This window comes from Cetorhinus maximus, chromosome 1 (assembly GCF_964194155.1).
Source record: "Cetorhinus maximus chromosome 1, sCetMax3.hap1.1, whole genome shotgun sequence".
Taxonomy (NCBI): domain Eukaryota; kingdom Metazoa; phylum Chordata; class Chondrichthyes; order Lamniformes; family Cetorhinidae; genus Cetorhinus; species Cetorhinus maximus.
Window position 1 is genome coordinate 88,052,974 of NC_135879.1, and position 20,828 is coordinate 88,073,801.

At 40.3% G+C, this 20,828-nt stretch overlaps 1 protein-coding gene across 5 annotated transcripts in view; it reads right to left on the bottom strand.

Annotated features, from left to right (window-relative positions):
• The window catches only part of prdm5 (PR domain containing 5), a 368,385-nt gene that overhangs the window by 240,170 nt on the left and 107,387 nt on the right, over positions 1 to 20,828 (bottom strand). For 4 of the 5 annotated variants that reach the window (XM_078543358.1, XM_078543337.1, XM_078543367.1 and 1 more), the window contains 3 exons: positions 1,704 to 1,788; positions 1,096 to 1,253; positions 797 to 826 (listed from right to left, as the gene is read on the bottom strand). In XM_078543358.1, the coding sequence (XP_078399484.1) occupies positions 797 to 826; positions 1,096 to 1,253; positions 1,704 to 1,788 (273 nt within the window). The remainder of the gene's footprint in view (positions 1 to 796; positions 827 to 1,095; positions 1,254 to 1,703; positions 1,789 to 20,828) is intronic. The other variant, XM_078543346.1, reaches the window with a different exon arrangement.

Consider the following 20,828-nt stretch of genomic DNA (forward strand, 5'->3'; position numbering starts at 1 on the left):
AGGGGAGGAAAGCAAAAGGGAAGGATTGTGATAGGCTAGTTGGCAGGAGTGATTTAAATGACAAAAGGAATGATAGGACAAAGCAAAAGGGGCAATAATGGGACAAATAAAGAAACAAAGAGGAGTCTAGAGGAACTGCAAATGGCAACAGCAGGATCATGACTGCCACCCTGCTGGACAGAAAAATGCTGTCCTCATAAGAATTTATTGGTTATACTTCGCAAGATTAAGGAGAAGTGCATCTAAACTAGCTGACATAATATTCCATCCATCAAGGTAGAGAAAGTCACAGACAAATAGCACAAACAGGAAATAATGTTCAGCCAAATAATTCAACCAGCAGAAGAAATGCAGAGATTGGCCAAATCTTTCAGGCTATTTTTTAATTCAAAACTCCAAGTACTAATGCCAGAAAGCTCTTCCATAATATTCTTAGAGTGAACAAAATATATGCGTCATTTATATAACATAATAACATCCATGATCCAAAATGGACTTGCATGTCCAGTCAAACACTTTAATCTTTGCCATTGTTTTATGTGTTTCAATTGGACAACATATTGCTTGGCCAATGTTACACATTTAACATTGCAGCAGTGGCAAGGACACCTGAATCTGTTACATACAGAACCGAAATTGGTAGGTTACAAGGAAGAAACACAACTGAGAAGTTTGGAAAGCATCTTAAATTCATAGCAACAACTAAATGGATTTGACATTTCATCCATATATATATTTTTTTTTACAAATTTAAAAATAAAAAAATTGTTCAACTGGGAAATTACTAATGACTTACCGATATGCAGAGCTTCCCCAGGTCCTTGTGCTGTGGAAAGGGTGATGTCAGTGAGTGCAGATTACAAACATTGTGATGTAAGCAAGTGCAAATTTATCAATCACGATTGGTAGTAGGGCATTACAAGGTTATTGTTTGCAGTCAGCTGCAGGGTTAATCATAAATTTGTGTGAATTTTTAAAAATGTATATATATATTTTTTATATATATATATATCTCTCTCTCTATATATATATATACATACACACACAAATATATTCACATATGTATATATGTATATATACGGAATTCATATTTACCTTTTTGTGGTTCTTGTACACATTTCGGTGAGCAAATCCTTTTCCACAAAGTTTGCATTTGTAGGGTTTGTCCTCACTATGGATAATTTTATGTGCAGTCACTTGATCTAGCCGTTTGAAAGATTTACTGCAGACCTCACAGGTGTAAGGGCGTTTCTCTGTGAAAAACGAGCAGCAAATATTAAACTGTCAGTTTCTAAAGAAGGAAAGATGAAAGGAAGACTTTATCCACTGAGGGAATCTTGCAATTAAGTCAATACAATTAAGATTAAACCAATTAGACAGACAGCTGCATGCCTTTTGAATTACGTGCATCAAATTGCTTTTTTGTAGGACAAGCTTGGGTATATCTCCTGCAATTTGCACATCTTAAACCATCTCTTCCAAACACCAAACTCCATTTAATTAGCTTCAGTCAAAAGAGAACAACTTCAAAGAAAAACTTCACACCATGAACATAAATCGGCTCTTTTTCAGATTAAAGACGGTTAAGCAGCTATGACAAATTTTATTTTGTGTTACTTAATTACCAGGAAAGCAGGTCACAAGGCAGGCCCCAGAAAGTGAAACTTCAGCTATCTGTTTTTCTGTCAGCAGGTTGGAATTACCTGAATGGGTAATCATATGGCGCTTCAACTGGTTTGCAGATATGAATTTTTTGTCGCACTCCTGGCAATTGAAGACCTCATGAATCTTTAAATTTAAAGATAAACAGTGATTATTACATGCAAGGAGAATTCAAAGAAGATATCAGATCAAAGACACAAATCTTCTGAGATTGCTTTGAGCGAGATTAATGACTTCTCTGCCTCAAGCCAAGTTAACATTTACAATTGCACTGTAATTGCCTTCCTAATAATCTTGAGACATTATAGTTATGAAAATAAAACCAGACATTTAAAAAAATAAAAGTACAAGATTAGAACTCCATATGGGAGGAGGGACATCAGTTGTATATAAAGGATTTTATGAGAAGTATAATTCAACAATATTAATTGAGAAAATTAGGTTAGAAATATTGAAGTTAAACTGATTGCAGAAGATTTGTTGACCTGAAAGTTCAGATTTGTCTTTTAACCCGAAGTTGTGATAGTTATTACTTTATTCTGTGTCTCATTTATTATTTTATTCTGTAGCCCATCATGCCCTGGATTTTGTTGGAATTAATTTATGATACTGACTGCCTTATAAAGCTAGAATTGTTTAATAATCCTGGCATAAAAGCTCCTTTCATATATTTTCATCCATTAAATTTTTATTGCTCTGCACATTTGTCACCATAATACTGAAGTAAACAAAAATTTAAAAGACATATTTAATATCCATGAATGCCAATGAACTATCCAAAGCTGCATTGCTTACAATGTTGTGCTTTGAACTGTTGTCATATGGGCAATAGCATTTTGTGCTTTTAGAAAGAGAGTAGAGCGCAATAGTACTGACATTGAGACAATTTTTTAAAAAAGAATTCTGTGCCATTTTGGGTAGCACATTATGGAATGCACATGAAAACAAGAAGAAACATACAGTGCTGTTCACAAATGTTTGAAACTATAATTAAGATGGATAACTTGAGATAGTGGGATTATTCCCACCAGAGCAGAGAAGGGTGAAGCAGAAAAACGGTGGAGGTTTTAAAATTTGAGTTTTGATTGAATGACCAGGAGAAGATAATTTTCTTTGGTTGTGGAATCAGTGGCCAGGGGTCATCAATTTAATATTGCCGATATGAGAGAGGGAGGTAAAGAGAAATTTTGTTGCTCGGTAGGTTGTTGAAGCATGAAATACTTTGCTACAGGAAGGGTTAGAGGAAGAGGCCATTGCGCCTTTTTAGGGAGAACTAGATAAACATTTGAAGCAGAGAAAGGCACAGGAGTATGCTTAGAGCAAAAAGAGAACATACTACAACTGAAAAATGTGGTTCTCTAAATTTTTGCTTGAAAATTTTATTTCACTGTTTCTGTAACTGATAAAATTTTCATGAATATTTACAACATTTGTACTAATTTTGTACTAATACTAAGCTAAAAGCAAAAGTTAATGAAAATGTCAAAGCTATAACTAAATTCCACTAAGTTATAAACATTTTACAGTACTTTAAATAATAACTAATTGCTATTTTAGCCATTATATTAAATCATTGATGGCCAGCAGTATTTTTAATCAGGCCATATCTCAAGCAATTTTTCATTAAATCCATAAATTATACCATGGGCTATGGACAAGAACAACTTTATAAGGTTCATCCAGTTCTAACATTTTACACATTATAGATTTACACAAGTGCCTCATGTATAGAAACTTTACGGGTGAATGAGCAAATCTTCCATTAATATTTTGAACTTATAACATTCATACTCCATGGTCATAGGATTTATTACATCAAGCCCAGAAAATGAACTGTCATTCAATTTAATGAGGCTCTTCACACCTCAAATAAAGGAGCTAATATAGGCAATTATTTCATGTGGTGCAAATCCAATACTAGAGGTAGTGGGTACATTCAACTCATGAAACACAGCTACAAAACACAGTGAACATTGTTAGTGAACTAATCACATCTTCTGAAACTATTATAACAAATCTGTCATATACAAATGCTGATATACAAGTAGTAACATCAAATACAATTTCAAGAGGAGCAGCACTCAATTCTTCCTACTGCAACCAACGTTTTGAATGGGACAGACTAAGAGTTGCAGCTACACTTTTGCAGCCATCTGCAGCTTGCCTAAGCCTCTAACATCATGTGGTAATTAAAACAAAAGGAAAACACAACAGAGGGAGGCAAGACCACTTTGGTGTCAGAATAAATATCTAAATCCTCAAATATGAACCTATATAATATAAATAAAATCTGTCAAGACAAAATGGCTATCTTATAATTTTGCACTTTTTAAGTGGTCCATATTATTGTGTATGAAACAAATCAGAAAAGGTACTGGAAGATATGCCTTTAATAAATGAGACAACACCAGCAGTTACCAGAAAAATCTAATGCCACCTTTTTTTTTATTAAGCCTAAGCGACAGTTATACTCTCAAATACTTATTATTGAGGCAATAGCATTTCAAATTAAGATTACTGTTTTAAATAAAGATTTGTGTGAGAAATTTCAGCTATGTCATTCAGCCATCCCATGAAAAGGCTTGCAGTTTTCTAAAGCAACCTGTAAAAGGCTGAAAGTTGTCAAATGCCAAGATAATTTCAATACCTTTTGTCGAGTAGACCACTTACTTATATTATAATGTAAAAGGGCAAAGAGCTCATTGACGTTTTTCTCACCAAGATGGAGTCCATCTAACATGCTGCCTCTTCCTATTGCTTATCAAGTCAAACATCCCAGCAGCCTTAACTTCTATTCCATATCCCCCTCCACAGATTTTAGAAGCTGTCAGTTTCAGAATAGCTGAGGGAGACAGAGTGGGAAACCAATCATCATTGCTCCGGGGCATCACCTCGGCCCATAAGAGGATTTAGTGGGGAAAAGGGGAGCTGTGCCCTTGGGCTGCACAGGTGGCAGGTAAAGTGGTCACTCAGAACTCAGGCTTTGAATGGGGTCAGCTCTCCACTGGCATCACAAGGACAGAAGAGGATGGGGCATGGTGCCAAGACAACTGGGCAGCTACCTGCTCAGAAGGAAGGTTCCAGCTGGAATGGGAACACAATTGTTGGATTTTGGGCCCTCTGAAGCTGAGTGGCATCATGCTTCGGAGGAAGGCAACAAAGGCACACTCACTCAATAAACATGCAAAAAAGCAGACAAGTTAAATCTACCTCCATGACGCCATTTAGTAGGTTTCCCACCCTACGACCACCAGCATCACTTAATGCTGCCTCTCACACTGCCTTCCCTACCACTCATTGATTAAGGCCCCTATCTGAGAGGTCTCAGCCCTGCCTATCACTCCCCCACTTACCCTGCTCTACTGTGCACTCACAAGACACTTCTTGGCCCACGAGCAACTCTGTGGGAAATGTTCAAGTAATACAGATAAAGTATCTCAAAACCGCAACCTTGGGACCGAGTCCATGCCAGATTTCGGATCTTGCCAGTTTTCTGAAAAAGGTCCTGAAGCATTTCACAGTAACTGTAGTGTAATTAGATAAAGATTGACAGCGATCAAGTCCAAGTCTAAGGCACCCACACTGATGTTGGATAGTGCTTTGATAAGGCCACAACTTAAAAACTGCGTTCACTTTGGATCATTGGAGCACTAGAGAAACACTCGAGATGCAAGCTGTGCAGAGAAGTGCAACTCACTGCACTTTTTTTATCTCTTTGTTTTTAGCACTTTTCCAAGCTGGGTTGGGTGGGGTCACAGGTCACTCCAGCCACTCAGCGCGGGAAATGACAGGTGTGCGAAGGATAACGAGTCAGCACACTACCAACTCCTAAACAAGCCAGTAAGTTTTCTTCACTCATTTAATAGCACTTAAAATTCTTGCATGGCCCGCTTAAAATAATGTCCGATTTTTGAACATCGAATTTGAGGTATTGTACCTGTAGTGTTTAAACATTAACTTCATTAAGGTAAATCTAAATGACATTCAATAAAAAAAAACTGCAATTCCTTTGTGTACCATCTTATTAGTATCAGTAGAGTCCAAATAAAATAGATCATGACTGTTCTTCTCTAAGAAAAGTCCAAATTCAAAGTTACCTCAAAACTAATTTGATTTAGGTAACCCCTGGGGTGTGTTACTGAGAAGCTAAACACATTTACTGCCAGTATAAGAATTTACTTTCACTAGTCCACAAACAAAAGAAAATGAGCTTGCCTACATGGCAGATTTGTGATCACTCATTTAAAATGGTTCATTTGTGGGCCTTTATGGTGGCCCAAAATTCCAAGACCAGATTAATGTTTAATACCATCATCTGGATTTTCATTATTTGGAACATTTCTTGTAATAACTGCACAGTAATACATTGTGATTGAACAGTAACAATTAAGCTCAAGTCTGTTTTAAGTCCTTAAGTTTCACTGAAAGATCTTAGGAGAATGCTTACAAAAATGCTTATGGGACATCTGACAGACTGAACTTCACAAACGTATCAGGGTAAATCAGGCTGATGGTTTGCATTCTGCAGTTCTCAAATGCACCATTACCTGTTTGACTGGCTTCAATTAAAAATACAGTGTTGTGGATTACCACAGGAAAAGAGTGCTTTACCAACAAAACCCTGCACATTGTTTCTCAAAGATATCCTATGAAGAATGTGACAATTTGGATGTCAAAAGTTTTGCACAGTAAAAAGGAAAGTTTTGAATAAAGGTTCAGTTTTAAATTAAATAGCTTAACCTAAGCTATCTATTGCAGACCAAGTTACACAAACAATGCTTTCACGACATGATTTTATTGGCACATCACACTCTATAATATCTAAATTACCACGGTGGTTCATGAAACAGTAATAACTTTCTTTTCATCTAATGCAGGAGCTGTGGTGAAACTCTCTGCGCATTGTCCCAGCAGGTTCAAGTCCCAGCAAAAAAGAACATTGATCGAAAAGTAAATCTCCTATTACACATGGTCTCTACTGTATGGAGGACCTTTACACATTGGGAAACATATTGACAGTCAAATGGACCAGTGTCTTCTGACTGACAACCTGCAGTTTTGCCCAGGAGTTGTCAAGGTTCTGCTCACTATCTTCCTCTACTGGAGATATGCAACAAGTGCAGGTAAAATACAAGGTAAGGGAGAGCACAGCTGGAGAAATGTGGTAATTACTTGTTGAGCATATCTACTTATAAATTATTGCAGTATCCTATTGGTAATGTCTGGTACTTTATAATATAATTTACGTTGAAGGTTAATAACGTTACATGAACAATTAACCCCTCCCCCTCCCTCATGTCCCTCCTTCCCACACTCCAACTGTATTGCTAGGCACAAGTGTAGAGCTCGACTAATTGTCAAGGTCTCTGTATGTCCAATGGCCTGTGGCAGAAAAACTGGACATAAAGACTTGGTAGGTATGATGCATTTTGGGATTGCTGCATTTGTATGGCACATAAATGGAAAACAGCATCTTATCAAGTAAATTAAGCCTTTCATCCACAAAGAACATGAAATCATACGACATCCTCTCAGCACCAAAATGAGAATTGACCTCAATTGAAAATGCCAAGACCAAAGTCTTGCTACAGGGCAGAAGTTGTCTATGTACAGGAATATGTTGGCCATTGACTGCATTTTCCCCGAGTAGTAATAGACTCACATCTCAGGTGCTGTAGATAATAAGTTGTATTTTTAATAAGCTACTGGTAAGTAATGGTTACTGCCTGAATCTGTTGCGACATCAATTTTAAAATGCTGCAACCCTTTGCATTGCCTTTTTTATCTATTCTATTCATGAAATGAAATGACAATGCAAATAAGTTTGGATGTTAGCAAAACCATGAGGGGAATTCTAACCTCCCACGACAAGCAGGAGAAAGGCAAGATTTAAATTCTGTCAGGAGGCTATTGTCCCTTTATTTTTTTGAAAATATGATTTTTCTACTTTCAGCTGAATGGAAAATTTGCAGTTTGAACTGAGATAGAGCAAACTGCTTAAAAATGCAAGGCCAGATTACAAGGTGAAAATGAGAAACAAATAAATAACCCTCAGGAAGTGTGAAGGGAGAGACATTTCCTATAAGCCAGACACCCATTGAAACTATAAGGAACAGACATTAAAAATGTAAAGTACTAGATAATGAAACAATGGCTGCCACAGACACACACTCCAAAACCTCTTGAAAATACACAATGGGCGGAATTATCCGGTTCCATTGGCAGCGGGCGTGAGCAGACAATATGGCGAGAAGGTCAAAAATCAGTTTTACGCCATCGTGAAACCAGTTTGCCATCGTCCACTCCACCCATCAATAACAGGCTGCATTTCCTGCCACCGCATGTTGGGAACCTAATTTCAATAGTTTAGCACTTCATTATAAGCCCTGCTCATCAGAATCATCCCCCATGCTGGATCATCCAGGCAATCATGCTGACATGTTTCACAACTGTACACAAGCCACGTGCACCTGGCAAGCTGCACTTCATTTGGGACTTCAATCTTTGTTTGCCTACCTTGCTCGCATGCAGCACCACGTCATTTTTGGGGGGGCTAACGGCAGGTCTCTACCTGCCAGGCCAGCCATAAGGTGGGGATGGCTTTTCAACAGCTGCAGGGCTAGGGCTTGCTTGGGGAAGGGAAAGAAGTGGCCTTAAGCAAGGGAAGAGGCTGCAGGGAGAGGGCTGAAATAGGGAAGGGGGTATCCCAGGGTTTGTGTTGGGGAGGGTGGTACATGCTCATCTGTGCAAGTGGCCTCAAGATGGTGAGTGCTGAAGCCAGATGGAGATGTGAAATTGGGAGAGAGAGTGCGAGAGAGCGCGAGCGCGAGAGAGCGAGAGAGAGCAAGAGACCGAGAGAGCAAGAGAGAGGGGTAGGTGCTGTCCCTTGAGCTGGCAGAGAGTGAGATGCCTGTGAAGGTGCGATGGCCTTGTGAGTGGGTGAATTGAGATTGATGAGATGGTTGCCTTACCCTGGCAGCACAGATAACATCATTTATTCGTTTTCTGCACTGGATGGCCGACCTTTTCTTGGCACTGACCACCTCTGCCACCGCCTCACAGTTTAAATAGGCAAATACATTCTGATTTGGAAAAGGCATATCCTTGTGAAAAAGAAACAAACCTTTGTTGTGACCAACCGAAGATGTTGAATAGAGGGGAGCCAATTCATTCCTTCTCACTTGGTCATAACAATTCTTAAAAAAGGAAAATCCAATGCCTATCTGGCATAATTGGCACTTCAGCCATCCAGTAATCTAAGGCTAACCCATAATCTCCTCCCTGCGATCTCCCAATGTACCCATCCCAGAAGCTTATCTTATCATCAGATAACATTTGGAGGAAGACAACAGCTTATCCAACAGAACTGCATTGTCACCTGATTAAATTTTCAATCTTCTATTGATGCGCCTGAACTCAACATCATTCCGACGGCAAGGTTCATATTTCAGACGAACAAATGGTGCTGTTATGAGGGGGGGCGGGGGGGGAACGGGGTCTCCACTGTCGCCAATTGTCATTAGCATCTTTATGGAATTACTTGAACAAGCAGCACTTCAATCAGCTAGTCTTCTGGCTTCTTTCACATGACACTTTTGTCATGTGGCAACATGATAGGAAAGAATTTCATAGTTTTCTACAACATCTTAACAATCAGCATTTGAGTATTAATTTTACAATGGAGATAGAGCAACAACTTTCCATGCCATTTCTTGATGTTTTCATCACCAAATCTCACAGTGGTATACTAATACATCAAGTCTATCATGAGCCCACTCACACTGACAGATATATGAATTACCAATCTTTCCATTATCCCTCCACCCTCCAATTGGTTTCCAGCACCCTCATTAGAAGAACCTACTCCATCAGTGACAAGAAACATCTACAACATGAGCTTCACCATATTAAGTCTACACTTCAACTCAATGGATTCTCTTCACACTAGATTAACACCTGCCCACCTGTTACTCATTCCATAACAACTGCTTCCACTAAGACAAGAGTCAGCCTCTCGTACATCAGTTCCACCCTGCACAGATTACAACCTATACTCAAGACAGCAGAAACAGAAGCCCAGCAAAAATCATCTAAGAAGCTCCATTCCACCCTTCATACCCACAAAGACAAGAAACCATTTCACAATAAACAAGGAATTTACAGCATACCCTGCGAATACGGGCTCATCTACATTGAAGAAACAGGCCGCAACCTGCACATTAAACTTAAGGAACATCAAACCTGCTCCAAACACAGGGAATGGGACAAGTCATCTATCATCAAACATGCTCAACTTAATAACCACCATATTCAATGGTCCAACTCTCAGCTTATTTCATCCATCACACATTAGTATATAAAATGCGTCTGGAAACCCATGGAGATTTACCAACATCACACCATCCTCAAGACAGCGGCATTCTCAGTGACATCTGGCTATTCTTACTCAAAAAATAGAGCTGTTATCCGTTCTATACAGTCAACCAACCAGCGGCAAGAATGTTAATGTGTATTGACCTATTACAAACATGATAGCCTGAACAATCAGCAATAATATCATGCCCATATTTCCATCTTCCACTGTTGCAGTCTTTCACCTGTTCCAGTTATTCCTCCAGATGATGGGCAGAGTATCCTATCCTGAAATGTTGAGGTAACAACTGCTCTCTTCAAAGCAAATTTTACATGTTGGAACCATAAAATTGTTTTACTCAATATTAGTGAGCTTGTGTTCACTCTAATTGTTTGTAAAGTAGTAAATCTGATTATTACCCTCAGGATGCAAATGATTTAATCAAATCACACTATTGTCCTGCATGGGTTGTTTTTAGTGCACAGTTTCAAAGCTACTAGTATGGAAAATTTGGCTCAAATATTAGACTTCCTCTAATAATTTGCTGAGTAGCAAAAATAGCTCAGGCACCACTCCATGGTTATCACTGAATATGAAATGGTAGGGGTTTGTGTAGTATACAGGTTAGACACTGGCTTTTCAGCTCCAAAGCCTGGATTCAAATGCAATTTAAACCGATGGGATGAATGTCTGCTCTTCCTGCTGGCTCTCATGGTTCTACATGAAATGCATTTAGCGAGCCTTTAACCAGTTCTTCATGCATGCTCCCACTGTGCAAAAAGCACCAATTGGTAATTTGCCCCGGAGAATGATTTGTGTGAAAAATGAGGGAAAAAATGAAGATGAAGCTTAATGTTGGGCAGAGCAAATGGAATTTCATTCTACATCTAACCATAACATATCTGATTTTGAAATTCGCTGAATGGCAATAGATGCCCAAAATGGAAATGTTCCATTGCTCAATATGAATATTACTCACCCTAGTCAACACAAAATAAATGAATGCACGGGTAGCAGTGCTATAATATCACAAATCAATTAAATAATAAGCTATATTATCCACATTTCCATACACTTTCCAATAGTGCAAAACCCCATTTACTTGGAACAAAAGTTGCTAGTACTATAGTACTCTAATATAATACATGATGCCATCTCCTTTCAACTCCTAGGCCACTATTATCTCTGTTCTTCTTTGCCTTTGTTATTTAACAATAATAAAATAAAAAAACATTTATATGATATTAAATAGCTGACTTTGAGGCAGTAGTTCAATCTCTGTGTTTAGATATTCATAAATCACATACGTCATTCTCAAGGATTACTATCTTCAATTTATTATTAACTTGAAATGATATATCTTGCTGTCAACCATATACTTGTTTTAGTTTAAATTAATATTCTACTATCTTCAAACAATGGATATTTAGAAAGGATATTTTATCAGCCTTGAACTGCCTGGCTTAAGTGCAGCAGTAATTTAACTGCTTAGACATCCCAGGCACGGGTTCACTAACTCCACATGATTCTGCTAGGTGCAGTGCTAATTTAAACAACAATAACCATTTATGTGTATAAGTCTTTCTGTGGCACAGAATATGCAATAAGCCATGCAATATCAATTTATATTGTGGACTACCCGCATTTACTCTACATAAATGAATATAAAGTCAATATAACTCCTATCCCATGGTGACTGGAGAAAGTTAATAGATTTGAAGGACTGTCTGGTATTATTTGAAGCGGATTACAAATACCTATAATATTCCATCTCCATACGAAGGTCCTTTATGTGGATCCATCAGTTCATTTGTTCATTAAATTACTTCAGATCACATGCATACAGCCAGTTATTGTAAAACTGACATTTGTTAGATATTCAGTTGCTTTTGGTGTCAGATGATTGTAATTTCAGGTTCTTTGTTGCTTTCTGCACCGGTTTAGTGAAGATCCCAATCTCAATCAGCTCATAGAAGTTGTGGATTTTTTGCAGTTGCTTATTTAAAACTTTGTGATTTCAAAAATGAAGCTTTTAAACAACTTGCTTTAAATCTTGGATGCTCCAGAGTGACTTTCTAAAGCATATTTGAAATTAACATCCATAATAGAGCATTTGGCTTTAGGAAAACATTACTGTGATTTTAATTCATCTTTCAAAATCTGTCATTTCTATTTGTAAAACTGACATTTTCTCAATAGCAAGGTATAGTGATATTTCTATACTGTGTTCATTATATTTCAAAAACATTTTCTTAAATGGTTGAATAGAATACCATATTATATATCCATATATTATTATATTAAATTCAGTACATGGGCCATGCTCTCCATTTAAAACTTTCATGGTCACCCTACCCCTGTGCAGGCCCATTATACTGCTGGTTGTATCAGATATACTTATAGATGGTGCTGTGATAGGAGCTGTTAATGTTAAAGATGTTGTAACTTGCCTGTCACAAACTCTCCCAGCCTGGAACTTAATAGAGAAATGGTGGCTGTACTGGCAAGTTTCAAAATTTTAATTGTGTTTCTAATTGGTAAAGCTAAGCTCAAAAAGTAAAGCAATTTCAATGAGAGGCTTTGCTTCACCTGGAATGCACCTAGTTCATTTACCTATACCAACCTGGCTGCTGGCTGAAAATCAAAGTGCTTGGCAGTGACACATGGCAAGAGATTGAAACTGCATACAACCACCTTTAGGGTACGAATAAAACAGAAAGCGCTGGATAAACTCAGTAGGTCTGGCAGCATCTGTGGAGACAGAAACAGAGTTAACGTTTCCAGTCCGATATGATTCCTTCAGAGGCCCTTCATATAGAGCTCGAAACGTTAACGTTGTTTCTCTCTCCACAGATGCTGCCAACCTGCTGTTTTTTTCTAGCATTTTTCAAGTTTTATTTCAGATCTCCAGCATCAGCAGTATTTTGCTTTTACCTTCTGGGTACAGTAGTTTGAGGGGGTGTGGTTCTACTTTGGGAGGAATTCAGATGAGACAGGGCTTCCGAAGGCCTGGTGATATCTTGCAAACAACAGCCCCAGAGTGCAGCATTAAATGGAACAGACAGGAGAGGTAACTTTGCCCTAAATTAATAACTACATGAAGCATTGTGAGCACATGTCCCTACGCTACTGCACGGAATGACATAACACATTGGTATATGCCATGGATGATGTGTGAGCCATTCCATACAAAATAAACCACAGTCAGAATATTTTTTAAAAAGACAATCCTGGATTAGATTAAACATTGCAAGTGATCTTCTTAAACCCTCGTCCCGTCCCCTCCAGCCTTACCTCCAAAAAATGCAAGGAGCTCATGGATTTCTTGTGAGATCAAGATAATCCAATCAGCTGCCTCTGTCTTGTCACCCCCTTCCACTAGAAGGGTCAAACTTCTTTAAATGCTACCCCCTGCCATAGCCTCAACTCTCAAATTTCTCTAGTTTCTCACCTATCTCCCCTCATGCCTTTCGTGAGCTCATCTTGTTCTTGAGACTCAACTCCTGTTCCCTCCATCTTATTCCCACTAAACTAAACTAATGCTCCTAGCCCCCATGTTTGCCATATTGTAAATGGATCTCTCTCTTCAGGTATTGTCCCTCTCCTTTAAATCTCCCGTCACCTCAAAAAACAACCCTTAACCCCGCTGCCTTTGCAAAGTCCATCTCTCTTTCCTCTCCAAAGTCCTTGAACATGTTGTCACCTCACAAATCAATTCCCATCTTCCCAGAGCTCCATGTTGGAATCTCTCCAATCAGGCTTCCACCTCTGCCACAGTGCTGAAACAGCTCTTATCAAAGTCACAAATGACATCTTATGTGACTGTGACAAATGTAAACTTTCCGCCTCAAGCTTCGTGACCTGTCTGCAGCCTTTGGCATGGTCGACACCATCCTCTTCCAATGCCTCTCTACATTTCATCCAGCTGGGTGGCACTGCTATCACCTGGTTCCATTCTTATCTAATTGTAACCAGAGAATTGGCTGCACTAGCTTCTCTTCCTGGTCTCACTGTTACCTTTGGTGTCCGCCAAGAATTTATCCTTGGCCCTCCTCCTATTTCTCATCTACATGCTGCCCTCAGCAAAATTATCTAAAGACGTAGCACTGTTTTCACATGTCGGAATATTACACCCAGCACTACATCACCACCAGCTCTCTCAACTCCTCCACTGTTGCTAAATTATCAGACTACTTATCCAACATCTAGTACTGGATAAGCAGAAATTTCCTCCAATATTGGGGAGAATGAAGCCATAGTTTCCAGTCCCCACTCCAAACTCCATTCCATAGCTGCTATGTTTTTATAATTCTTTCATGGATGCGAATGTCACTGGCAAGTCCAGCATTTATTGCCTAATTACACAAAAAGGTGGTAGTGAGCAGCCTTCTTGAACTACTGCAGTCCATCTGGTGCAGGTACACCCACAGAGCTGTTAGGAAGGGAATTCCAGGATTTTGACCCAGCGACAGTGGAGGAACGGCGATATAGTTCCAAGTCAGGATGGTGCATGGCTTGGAGGGGAACATGCAGTTGGTGGTGCTCCCATGCATCTACTGCCCTTTTCCTTCTAGGTAGTGGAAGTTGTGGGCTTGGAAGGTACTGCTGAAGGAGCCTTGGTGAGTTGCTGCAGTGCATCTTGTGTATGGTACACACTGTTGTCAAGCTGGTTGCTTTGTCCTGGAATGTGTCAAACTGCTTTGGAGCTGTTGGAGCTGCACTCATCCAGGCAATTGGAGAGCATTGGAGGGTATCACACTCCTGACTTGTGCCTTGTAAATGGTGAACAGGCTTTGGGGAGTTAGTAGGTGTGTTACTCGCTGCAGAAATCCCAGCTACTGACCTGCTCTTCACAGTATTTATATGGCTGGTCTAGTTCAGTTTCTAGTGAATTGATATGCCCAATGAATTGTGAATTTTCAGTCAATGCTTTTAAAAACTGGACACAAACAAGCCATTAAAATGGCTGCTACAAATCACAGCCATTTGCAGAATTCACACATCTCTTTGTTTAAGGATGGGCCAACACAAAAGGACTATGGAACTTTCAGGCTGCCTGACTTTCTGTTGAATACTGAACAAAAGCGAAGATCAAAACTTAATTGGTGGCAGACGGAAGTAAATGGCACCTAGCACCATCCCACGGTATCATGACTGTTTTCCTATCCAAACTAGACTGAGTGAACATCTGAGGTGTTAACCCACAACACAGGATGTAAAATCAACATAAACACCATCCCTTACTTGTAAAAGGACTTGAATTCGTGAAAAGCCACATGGGGACATCCTCAGATGGCCCCACAAGGGGACAGCCATGTTTTTGTCTGCTTTTAAAAATCAGCTAAGAGCTGTTTTGAAGTTAGTTGTCAGTTTGTCAGAAAGCTAGACTACGAACTAGCTGTATGTCATCAAGCAACCAAGGTAATTAACAGCAATACCTTGAAAGCAGAAGATCCCAACAGAGAGAAGGATTCCTCCCCACTAAACTGTTCCAGCCTAAAATTAACATCCAAGCTATTCAACTACAAGAAATCTCTCAACCTGTGAACATTTCACTTTACAAGACCCTCCCTTCAACTTTAAAGCATCAAAACCATCAAAGAAACTACAGCCTGCCATGTAGCATATCGAGGATTGTAAACCACAGACTGAGAAACCCGTAATCTGTAAAAGTGCATGACCTTTATCTGTATCTAATATTTACATGTGCAAGTGAGTGTGTGAGAACAAATGTGTCTGATGTTTGGTAAATGGTAAATGTGTGGGAATAAATAGCATTCTTTAGTTTAAAATTCACATAAGCTTGCTGCGGAATCATCTAATTGTAATATACACTCCAAGGGTAAGAAAAGACACACCTCTTTCCATACAAAACATACCAATATGAGCGGTAAGATAGAACATACCATTGTGTCACGGACAGAATGTAAGCCCTAGGATGTTGATAATGGGGGATTCAGCAATGATAATGCCATTGAATGTCAAGGGGAGATGGTTAGATTCTCTCGTGTTGGAGATGGTCACTGTCCAACAATTGTGTGAATGTTACTTGCCACTTATCAGCCCAAGCCTGAGTGTTGTCCAGGTCTTGCTGCATATTGACATGGACCGCTTCAGTATCTGAGGACTTGCCAATAGTACTGAACACTGTGCAATCATGAGGAACATTCCCATTTCTGAACTTATAATGGCAGGAAGGTCATTGATGAAGCAGCTGAAGATGGTTTGGCCGAGGGCATTACCCTGAGAAACTCCTGCAATGATGTTCTGGAACTGAGATGACTGACCTCCAATAACCACAACCATCTTCCTTTGTGCTAAGTATGACTCCAAACAGCAGAGAGTTTTCCCCCCGATTCCCATTGACTTCTATTTTATTCGGGTTTCTTGATGCCACACAGTTAAATGCTGCCTTTATGTCAAGGGTAGTCACTCTCACCTCACTTCTGGAATTCAGCTCTTTTGACCATGTTTGAACCAAGGCTGTCATTCCCACCTCACCTTTGGAATTCAGCTCTTTTGTCCATACTTATGGGGGAGGCAGTGGCGTAGTGTTATTATCACTGGACTGGTAATCCAGAGACCCAGGGTAATGTTCTGGGGACCAGGGTTCGAATACCACCACAGCAGATGGTAGAATCTGAATTCAATAAATATCTGAAATTAAAAGTCTAATGATGACAATGAAACCATTGTCAATTGTTATAAAAAACCCATCTGGTTCACTAATGTCCTCACCTGGTCTGGCACTCCAGACCTACAGAAATGTGGTTGACTCTTAAAAATGCCATCTGAATAAGGGCAATTATGGGTGGGCAATAAATGCTGGCCTAGCCAGCGATTCCCAAGTCCCACAAACGAATAAAAAAAAACTTGGCTTGTGACGGAACCCAAACTTAGTATTAGTGAGCAGGTTATTGGTGTGCAAGCGCTGCTTGATGGCACTGTCTGCAACACCTTTCATCACTTTGCTGACGATCAAGAGTAGGTTGATCGGGCAGTAATTGGTTGGATTGGATTTGTCATGTTTTTTGTGCACAGGATACATCTGGACAATTTTCCAGATTGTCAGATAGATGCTGGTGGTGTGGCTGTACTGGAACAGCTTGGCTAGGGGAACAGCAAGTTCTGGAGCACAAGTCTTCAGTATTATTCAGTGCCTTCAACCATTTTTTGATATCACTACAACAAATCGAATTGTACTGACATCTGTGATGCTGGAGACCTCAGGGAGAGGCAAAAATGGATCATCTATTTGGCACTTCTGGCTGAAGGAAGTTGTGAATACTTCAAGCTTGACTTTTGCAGAAGACTAAACTCCATCCCTCTCCCTGGCAAAGGTCTGAGATTAGGCCAGTTTGTGCACATAGGGCAGAATTTTGCCCTTGGTGGGCGAGTGGGCCCCACCGGCTCGGCGGCGAGTGGACAGCTGACCCCCACCGCCGAAACAGGGCCCGCTGCCATTTTGAGTGGGCGAGCCAATTAAGGCCCGCCCAGCGGCCTGCCCAACGGGAAGCGCTATGCACTTCCTGTGCAGGGGGGGAGGGAATCCCCAGCTGTCAAAATGCGCTCTTTTGCGCATGCGCGCGAAAGAGCACACTGCTCCTTGAGGCTGAGTGCTGTCTCAGGGAGATTAGTGACAGTGTAAAAAACATTAAAAATAGAAAAATAAAAATATTATTAACATGTCCTCCTCATGTGACAATGTCTCACGAGATGGGACATGTTGACAAATATATTACATTTATTAAAGTTTTTAAAAAGGAACATGAAACCTCATCCCAACAGTGGATGAGGTTTCATGTATTATCAGAAGCCCGCTGGGGCTCCTGGCCTGCCCGCCAGCCTTAAGGTTGGACGGGCAGGGCCTTTAATGATTTTAAGTACCCCGTCAACGGCCTCAATTGACCATTGACAGGTCGGCAGGCGGACAGCTAATTTCACTGTCCGCCTGCCTTGCTGAAAATTTAAAGGGACCAGGATGACGTCGGGGGTTCCTCCCGACATCATCCCGGGTCAATTTCCCGTCGGCGAGCGAGTCCCGCCCCCAAATCGCCAATGGGAAAATTCTGGCCACACTGTTTTTCGCATGCACCAGTGATCAGCACATTATTAATTATATTGACCTGATTTACAAGGACTGCAGCAACAGGGAAACTTGGGGTTAGTGAATAGAAATCTTCGAAGATGGCCGGAGAAATAGATAAGGTTGTTAAAAGAGTATATGGGAGCTTTGACTTTATAATTGTTGTATCAAGTAAAGTTATTCTAAACTTTTAAAAATCACTGGTTAGGCTTCAGCTAGAGTATTGTGTCCAATTCTGGGCTTTATGTTTAGGAAGGACGTCAAGGCCTTCAGAAAAGGGTGGAAAGAAGATTTATTAGAATTAAGAGTTCCTTTCATGACTACTGAGCATCTTAAAGCACTTCACAGCCAATGAAGCACTCCTGAAGTGTAGTTTCAGCTGAAATGTAGGAACACCGCAGCCAATTTGCGCACAGCAAGCTCTCAAAAACAACAACGTGGTAATGAGCAGATAATCTGTTTTTTGTTATGTTGATTGAGGGTTAAATATTGGCCAGAGCACTGGGTATAACTCACAAGCTCCTCTTCAAAATAGTGACATGGAATATTTTATGCCCAGCTGAGGGGTCTCATCCGAAAGATGGTACCTCCAAATTGAAGCACTCCCTCAGTACGGCACTGGATTATCGGCCTTGGTACTGTCACAGTTTCCATAGTTGAGGGACATCAGCCACGTGCAGAGATGAGAGAAGTTGGGATTATTCCCCTCAGAGCAGAAACGGTTAATAGAGTTGCTCATGAAGGGTCAACACTGGAAAGAACATTCTGAACAACTCAATGGTAAATTCATAGTGGCAGCCAATATCCTCCGGGTTATCTCCCAGTGCCCTGTGGTAGAATCCAGGGGTGGAGCACCATCAATGGAAGAGTTGCAACAGGCAATCAAATGGGTGGAAAGCAACAAAGCCTGTGGCCTCAATGATATTCCAGCTGAGGTTTTCAAAGTTGGCGGACTTCTGTTCACATTAAAACTCCAAGCACTCATCCATCCTATGGATTTGGGAGGGAAAAGAACTCTTCCCCCCCACCCCCAAACTTCAGGAATGCGACAATTGTAACAATTTTGAAGACGGAGATGAAGCATACTCTAAAAATTATTGAAATATTTCCCTCTTGACCATGTCAGGGAAAATCCTGACAGGCATTCTGCTGAATACTACTTCCTGTGGTTGAAGAAATCCTCTCAGACAGTGTGCCTTTAGACCTTCCAAAACAACCTCCATCATCATTTTTGTCAACTGAGAAATCCAACTAAAACATCGAGAACAACCCTAGGAACTGTTCATTGTATGCTTTCACCTGACCAAAGCATTTGATTCTGTGGATTGTATTCCAAAGATTTGGATATCCAGGAAACTTCATAACAATCCTGCAATTGCTTCATGACAATATGACTGCAACTGACTTGAGTGGGAGGCCTGAAACAGATGTCTTTAAAATCTGGACAGGTGTCAAGTAAGGCTGCATGATAGCCCCCATACTACCAGACAGTGGCTATTCACCTCAAAGATTAACTGCCCTCTGGTGTCAGCATTAAATATTGTCTAGATGGAGAACTCATTAACCTTGGTTGCCTCCATGCAAAAAATAAACTGATCTCCATAGATATACATGATCTACATTTTGTGGATGGCTGTAGTGTCCTTACCCACTCTGTACCATATCTTTCAGCCACTCTTGATCTCTTCGATTCTGCATTCAAGAGGCTTAGTCTGTCCTCGAATGTTGCCAAAAAACTCATATCAACCCACACTTGGCCAGCCAAATATTCCACCTCCCATATATGTTGAAGGAGAGATTCTGGAATATGTTGAGCACCCACATAACTTTGCAGCTACTTCTCTCAAAAGGCCACAACTGAGAAGGGGATCCAACACCAGATCAGCTACCCCAGTTTAGTCTTCTATAAACTATGGCAGCGAATGTTTGACAACAAAGACCTGCACAAGTCTACAAAAGTGCTAGTGTGTAGAGCAGTGTCGTGACCACACTCCTGTATTGCAGTGAGACCTGGACTGTGTATCAGTAACACATAAGAGTGCTAGAGAAATTCCAACAGCAATGCCTCCACCACACCCATTGGATTCAATGAGAAGGCCATCAAACAAATGTTCGAGTACTTCCCGAAACCGGGACCACATGCATTCAGGCAAAAGCCCTGCAAAATCAGTTTCAACGGACTGGCCACCAAGTCTGTATGGCTGAAAACAGTCTTCCTGCCAGGTCCTGTACTCTCAATCCTCAAATGGCCTACATTCTAGGGGAAGACAAAGAAAATACTTCAAAGACACTCTGGAGCTCATTGCGGCATTGACATTACTGACTGAGAGGAGCTTGCTACTAATCATTCAGAATAGCAACAACTTGTCCATCAAGTTGTGACTCGAGTGTGATGCAATATCTTAATGATAAGGCAGAGTAATGGCAGAGAAGAGAAAAAAACGGAAGCAAATCCTGCATTCCAGGTCCCACTACCTCATAAGATGTCTTGCCCCATATGCCCAAAGTCTGCAGGTCAAGAATTGGCCTGTTCAGTCACAAAAATAGCCAAACTCGTGACTCTGAGGAAGTGCCATCCTTGAGGGACAACCGATGATTTACAGTAAATAAGGTGAAACTATTTTCACTGGCTGAAGGATCAGTAATCAGAGGATACAGGCCTAAGGTAAATGGCAAAAGAGCCAGAGGTGAAAGGAAGAGACTTTTTTTTTAAAAAGTTATTATGAT